We start from the raw sequence: 7478 nt of genomic DNA, 5'->3' as shown, positions 1-7478 counted from the left end.
TTATCATTTAATTCACAGGGGAAATTTGTCTATTTAGTAACATGTTATCCTTTTTTATCAATTTATTTTTCTCTTTCTTTTCTTTGTACACATGGGCTGTGTTATTTTGCTATGCAGACTATGAATTTTTTGTTGGCACACCTTTCAAGCACATAAAAGTTTTCATACGACTTTTGTAAAATAAAATATTAATTTTGCAGCAGTTAGTTCGATCTTTATACCCTTAAATTATAATTCAAAAATATATAACGGGGACATAGTATTATGGTTTTGCCCCTTGCTTTGACGTATAGAAAGATTGGTTCTATAACTTCTTTCGGCATAACTAATTTTTTTTAACCCATTTTACAAATTTTCATCGCTAATAAGTATTACCTCCGACCCAAAATGCTTATTTCAAAATTTCTCCCAAAATAGTTGTCATTCTAGAGTATAACTTATCCAATTAATCACATTCCGTTCATAATTTTCCTATCATACTCCTGACCACCTAATTACTCATAACTACTCGTAACCATACGCTATTTAACAAAGGTATTATAATCTTTTCTTCTCAAATTTTAGCATAAGCTAAATTAACTACAAAGACGAGTAATAGCTAGTGTTTCTCTCCAAACATTTAGACAGGTTAATCCTAAAATCGAAACTATTCTATGTTTGACTTTTTTTGCTTGTAATGTTTAACCATTTCTCTTATTTAAAAAATTATAAAAATATCATTTATTTTGCTCGTGACTTACTTTATTATTAAAAGAACTTTAAACACGATTTGTCATTTTTTTACATTTATACTAAATTTTTAAATAAGATAATAATCAAACGTTATATGAAAAAGTGTTACATTTTGAAAAGGATGTAGTATTTTTCTCCCTCTATCAAACTCGATAAAAGCAAATATGGGAAACTGCCCTGTGACAGAGGACCATCCAAAAACAGAAAAGAGGGCGAGAGAAAGAGAAAAAAAAACACATACACACACGGAGGCGGCAACCACAGGCTGAGCTGGCAATCTCGTGAGCTGGCTACATAAAAGACCCCAACCAAATTATATAAAAAAATGAAAAGAAAAACATACACATTGAAGAAAAAAAATATAAAAACAAAAAAATATATAAAATCGAGAAGAATCCCAAGTACACCAGCAGCGGCAGCGGCAGTCGGCAGCGGCAGCGGCGCACAAAAGAGAGAGAGAGAGAGAGAGGAGAAAAGCAGCGGCGGCGGCAGCAGCAGCAGCAGCGGCGGCAGAGGAAGAAGAAGAAGAAGAAGCAGCAGCAGCAGCAGCGGCGGCGGCAGCAGAATCCCCCCCCCCCCTTCCTGCTCTCCTGCGGCCGCTTCTATCTATATATAGGCGCCGCACGCGGATGCAGCTCCGTTTCTCCGCTTAGGCTGAGGCGGAGGAGGAGGAGGGGATTTTTCTGGGATTGGGATTGGGATGGTCTGATTCTGCTTGGCTCGGTGCTCGGTGCTCGGTGCTCGGTGCTTCACGGATCCAGCCGCCGCCGCCACCGCCGGTTGATTTGAGCTGTACAGGTGCGTTCCTTGCGTTGTGGGGTTGGGGGATTGATTTGGGGGTGGGGGGCGTTTCGTGGATCGGGTTGGGATGTTGCTGGATTTGGGGCAGTTGATTTGTTGGGTGGTTGGTGGGCTTCGATCTCCCGATGCGTTGTCTTCTCGGATCGGATCGGATCGGATCTGTGTGGTTGTTTGAGCCGGCGGCGTTCATGGCGATTTGTTGTTTCAATTCGTAATCGCCTCTCTTTCTCTCTTCTCTCTCGCAGTAGATTGGAGCGCCGCGAGGCGAGGCGAGGCGAGGCGACCGCCGTGAATCTCGAGAGGAGGAGGAGGAGGAGCCCGTCGGCGTTGGTCGGGGTCTGACGAGGTCAACCACGAGGAATGGATCTCCGCGGAGAAGACGTGGTGCTGGAAGAGGGCTACGGGGAGGCGGAGGAGTCGCGGTGGGGGTGCCTGGCGCCGGAGCTCCTCCCCGGCGGGAGCCGCAAGCGCGCCGCGCCGGAAGACGTCGACGACGTCGACGGCCTTGGCCTGGAGGAGGTGGACGACGGCGGCAAGCGCAGCAAGCCGCCGTCGCCGCAGCCGCACACGCCTGACATCCGTGAGGCGCATGGCCCCCCCGGACGCCGCGCTGCTGCTGCCGCCGCCGGTGGTGGAGGGGAGCAGAACGGCGGTGGTGGGAGTAATCTCATCGGGGAGATTGGCCGTGACCTTTCCATCAACTGCCTGCTCAAGCTGTCACGGTCTGAGTACGGCCGCGTGGCATCGCTTAACCAGGATTTTCGCTCGCTGGTGCGCGGAGGGGAGATCTACCGGCTGCGGCGGCAGAATAAGATCTCTGAGCATTGGGTGTACTTCTCCTGCAATGTGTTGGAGTGGGATGCCTACGACCCGTACCGCAGGCGATGGATCTCTGTGCCCAAGATGCCACATGATCAGTGTTTCATGTGCTCAGATAAGGAGTCTCTGGCCGTGGGCACTGAGCTGCTCGTGTTTGGGATGACACACCTTGTCTTCAGATATAGCATACTGACTAACTCTTGGACACGGGGCGAGGTGATGAACGCCCCACGGTGTCTGTTCGGGTCAGCAAGCGTTGGGGAGAAGGCGTATGTGGCCGGTGGTACTGATTCTTTTGGCAGGATACTCAACTCAGCAGAGGTGTATAACTCCGAAACACATACATGGGCACCCCTCCCTAGCATGAATAGAGCAAGAAAGAATTGCTCTGGGGTGTTCATGGATGGCAAGTTCTATGTCCTTGGTGGTGTGACCAACAACAACAAGGTCTTGACCTGCGGTGAGGAGTATGACATACAGAGCCAGACTTGGAAGGTGATTGAAGACATGTCTGAAGGTCTCAATGGAGTGAGCGGCGCACCCCCACTTATTGCGGTTGTGAAGGATGAGCTATATGCTGCTAATTACAGTGAAAAGGTTGTGAAGAAGTATGATAAGAAGAATAATAAGTGGATAACACTTGGAAATTTACCAGAGCGTTCTGTATCGATGAATGGCTGGGGACTTGCATTTAGGGCATGTGGTGAGAGGCTGATTGTCATTGGTGGTCCCAGAACTCCAGTTGGTGGTACAATTGAGATCAACTCATGGAACCCGGATGACAAGCAACCTGAGTGGGATTTGATTGACAGACGGCCATCTGGAAATTTTGTGTATAATTGTGCTGTGATGGGCTGCTAGTTCACTGGACCAAGGATGAGTACAGTGATTTTACAAAGAGATATGCATAAAGGCAGACCTGATTAGCTTCAACATTCATTCTTTGTCAAGACTTTCTGCCATCGACCTCAGCAGAGCAGCAGAAGTTTCTTGTAACCCTTGAGTTCTAATACATCTGTTTTCTCCCCCAGCTAATCCACTTCTTAATTTACATTTGGATCAATATCATGATTTCGAAGATGATACCATGCAAAAAAAAAGCCTTATGAATAATCCATGAACAACAATTTTTAGCGGCTTTCCATCATTGATGATGATGAAGCAAGTTATTTTGATAGTATGATTGTCTATAACCTGGATCAAAGAAGGATCATCAATTATGCTTGTCATGTATTTCATATTCATGGCCATAATTTTTGACCTGTTCTTTATCCTATGTATTATGCCAGATCTTTTCTGTTTGTTTCATTGTTTGTATGAATTTGACTCAGGCCAATCACCCTTTGGATTTTCTAGCTCTTAGAAATTGACACCCTCTACTTGGATCAAATCCAACATGGAATGGTTTCCCTTTCAGTCAATCTTGTATCATCAAGATTTGGAAGGATACCTTTCTAGTTGTCCTCTTAATATTTGACTATTGCAAATGTTGACACTGTTAGGTTGGACTCCTAATTTGGTTGCTTTCATTCTTTGATCCAAAGAAAATCATTAACTTCACTTTTATTTTTGTCTTGTCCTTGCCTCTAACTGTATGAATCATCATTTTTTTTTGTTGCTATGCCATTTATTTCTTTCTGGATTATTTTTGAAATGTATTTAAAGTTAAGTATAATAGTGCATCAATAACGTTCCTTTAATGCATTGCAGAAGCTGATATCATGACCTGTGAATAACAGAGAAACATGACATTAACCAAGTTAATGCAACTCGAGAGTAGCCAGGTTCTTTCTGGAAAATTAACTCAAATTCTCTATTGCATAATGCCTGTGAAGCAAAACCTGACTGATATACTATAAACAAATTTTCCGTTATTCATGGATCATGCTTACAGATATATTAAACACTGAGATGGAACAGTTACATTGTTAGCTAATTGATAATCATCCATAATTTACAGCTTTGAGCCATCCATGATTGTTTGGTTACATATTCTGTTGTAACGCTACTTATGTTAAGTTCACACATAAAAACTACTACATCAGGAAGTAACCGTCAACCGCTTTGGCAATAAGATTAGTTTCCTGGAGTCACTGATACTTTTCTGTAGCTTGGTGAAATTAGTGGAGCTACTGCCTTTTCTGATAAACGGTAAATTCTGTTTTAGGACTTCAGAATTTCGTGGATTCTAGGCTCTGTTAAAGTGAGTTAAAATAACTGGTGACTTTTACCATTTTGGGATAGCTAACACTCTTTATGTTGAGCTATAGTAATAAATTGTCATTTATAATTTTGTGCAGTTCTAATAAATGTGTTGAATAGCATGATTATTTATACTATTCATTTCTTTGTGTAGTGAAGATTAGTCATACTATACAACATTATTCTAAGTAACTTTAATTAGTGAATAAGATGTTTCAAAGCTTCTTTGTCAAAAGAAGGAAATGTGCTAACTGTCCTACTATACAGCATCTTCTTTGGGTCATAAACATTTTGAATTAGAGAAATAGGCTGTTTCAAAGCTTCTTTTGCAAAGAAGGAATGTTGTGCTAAATTGCTTTTTTATCTAGCTGATCCATCATTTTAGTGTTAATACTTATTCCTTCTATTTTATATTATAAGTTACTTTGGGTTTGTCCTAAGTTAAACCTCTTCAAATTTGACCAAGTTTATTGAAAAATATAGCAACATTTTAAACACAAAATAAATATACTATAAAAATAAAAATATCACTGATGGATTTGATGAAACTAATTTGGTGTTGTAGATGTTAGTACATTTTTTTTATATAAATTCGGTTAAACTGGAAGATGTTTGATTTTGGACAAACCCAAAATAACTTATAATATGATACGGAGGGAGTAGCAATCAAATCTACCAAGAAAAGTGACCTTTCTACTTTGTAAGAGAAAGACCATGGCATTTTTCACATGCTAATGCTAAACTTTGGACACAGTTTGATCCTTGTTCATGTTGTAAGCTTGTGATGCACATTTGTTTGTTTTGGTTAAAAAACTTGCATATTTGAAATGCCAATCGTTGATTTCGCTAATTGCGTAAATTCTGAATTTAAAGCTTTTTGGTGATTATTTTTCCCTTGGTTGCGACAGCAAATAGTTGGTCAGTTCAGTAAAATACTAAATGTATCATGTTTGGTTGTTCAACTCTGTAGGACTTCTCTACCAGTTTATGATGTAGAATCATCGATGACCAGTTAGATGTAGAAGTTTCACATCTTTGCAGTGTTCTAATGTGTTGGTGAAGCTTCCCCTTTTCAACCTTGAAGTTATCAATTCACCATATATGATTAAAGTGTCTGCTTTTTGCTGCTTGCAAAATTCAATAGAATATATTGCATCCATAGGTACATATCAATAATTTGTCAGAAGTCACTGTTGTACTATTCTGGTATGGTGTTCCATCTTGCAGTTTGTACAAGCTTGACTTCTTGCAAAGAAATCTTTCAAGTTGGTTGAATTGTTTGATGGGGCATGCATGTCATTGCATTCTCTTTTTTTATAGTTTGTCTTTGTTTGGCTGACTTTGATGTTGTAGTTTCATTTCGAACTTTGCATTCTTCTTTACGTTCTTGAGTAAACCGTGACACAGCTGCACCTAATTATTCATTTTTGTCTTCAGGTTGATTTCTTCTGTTTCTCACTTTTTTAAAATGCTACTTTTGCGTCACTCTCTGAACTTTGTCAATTCTCAAATATATAATTAGACTTCTTTTGTGACTGCCCTATGGACTCTTAGATGTGAATCGCAAGCATCAAACATCATATTTATACTGCTCCACTTTATCTTACCAATGGACGAATATCGCCTTGGAGAATTTATTTTAGTTATACTTGGTCTGGTTGAATATCAGGAATTTTTTGGGTCTAGTGGAATATCAGGAATTAAGGGTTGATGATCTGTGTGAAAGGCATAAAAACCATGGATGATATGATACGTAACGGCACGGCTGGAGAAGTTGTTTTTGCTCTCTGTTGCAGGACGTTGACAAGAGATGGGAAAAAATGGCTCATTCATGGTGAATATTACCTTTTTGTTTTGGCAACTTGTAAGGAACTTTATTCTCTTGTGTTTCTCATCTTCTTTTTTTTGCCCCCTTCCTTGCATATTTTTCGCAGCAGCGTCGACGGCAGCGCAGCCCAATTGGCAGCAAAAAGGTATGGTATTGGTTCCCATTGTGGTGCGATTTCGCTTTCATGGAAGTTTTCTGAGTCAACATTTGCGGTTTGATTGTGCACGCATCTGATTGCTCATGTTCATGCATCTTCTCTGTGTTTTCCCCTATAAGCTCATATGGATGCATATGGTCCATGCAGCAAGTGTTGTCCGCAACTGTGCTGTTGAATCTACCTATCTTTGGGGGGGGGGGGTGGGGGGGGGGGGGGGGGGGTCTGTTGCTAGTGCCGTATGTTTATGCTGCTGTTCATTTCAGGGTATCTGGAGTTGACTTGTGAGATGCTAATGCAGTACTCTGATTGATAGTATCTGGAGTTCACTTGTGAGATGCTAATCCAGTACTCTGATTGATAATATCTGAATTCTGACACATGTTCTCACCTCTGCATCGGACTAAATCTGGATTCACGCTGTGAATTGTTTAAGTTCGCCAGCTTGATACATCTTTTCTCCATGCTTACAAATTAAAATCTCATTTGAACTAACGTTCTGACTTACTGGGAAGCGATTTTTTTATTTTTTAAACAATTTTTAATAAATAATTTTATTACTGAATCTCAAGAGAAACTATTTTCACCAGTGTCGGTTGCATGGTAGGCCAAAAACTCTGCGTGTTTGTCTGGCGTGGTAAGTCTACCACACTAAAAACTCTGCGTGACAATGTTGTTTTGTTATGTCAATGTTGGTGGCGTGATCAAAAGGTTCATCTAGTAAAAATTTTTCTCTTGAGGTTTAGTAATAAAATTATTTATTAAAAACTTTAAAAAATAAAAAAAAAATTCCTGGGAAGCAGGGCTGCTCCTAAACCAGGTCCGTTTGAGATAGTTCAAGTTAATGACTTATCTTATCTTTGGATTAGCTATTAGAGGCCATAAACGAATAAATTGGCTCGTATAAGTTGAAAAGTTGTTTCTAGGAAGGTTTTATAGAAT

The 7478-nt window shown here is 40.5% G+C and overlaps 1 protein-coding gene across 4 annotated transcripts; it reads left to right on the top strand.

The window, feature by feature from the left end:
• The first annotated feature begins 1260 nt into the window (after positions 1-1260).
• Positions 1261-7036, top strand: LOC102706972 (F-box/kelch-repeat protein SKIP11-like). 4 transcript variants are annotated; one of them, XR_005812646.1, is made up of 5 exons: positions 1261-1530; positions 4063-4136; positions 6224-6388; positions 6492-6527; positions 6803-7036. XR_005812646.1 is itself a non-coding variant. In XM_015841502.2 (2 exons), the coding sequence occupies exon 2, from the start codon at positions 1894-1896 to the stop codon at positions 3211-3213; it is 1320 nt and encodes a 439-aa protein (XP_015696988.2). In that variant the 5' UTR covers positions 1276-1530; positions 1782-1893; the 3' UTR covers positions 3214-3755. The 4 variants fall into 4 exon arrangements, 2 of the variants coding, with proteins under 2 accessions (XP_015696988.2, XP_040384408.1); XR_005812645.1 differs by having other exon boundaries at positions 6489-6527; XM_015841502.2 differs by lacking the exons at positions 4063-4136; positions 6224-6388; positions 6492-6527; positions 6803-7036 and adding an exon at positions 1782-3755 and having other exon boundaries at positions 1276-1530.
• Positions 7037-7478: the final 442 nt, after the last annotated feature.

The sequence above is a fragment of the Oryza brachyantha genome, chromosome 10 (assembly GCF_000231095.2).
Source record: "Oryza brachyantha chromosome 10, ObraRS2, whole genome shotgun sequence".
NCBI lineage: Eukaryota > Viridiplantae > Streptophyta > Magnoliopsida > Poales > Poaceae > Oryza > Oryza brachyantha.
This window is presented reverse-complemented; position numbering and strand designations above follow the sequence as displayed.

Excerpts from the sequence above, each read along its gene's own strand:
- LOC102706972 (XM_015841502.2), top strand. The coding sequence starts at position 1,894 with ATGGATCTCCGCGGAGAAGACGTGGTGCTGGAAGAGGGCTACGGGGAG.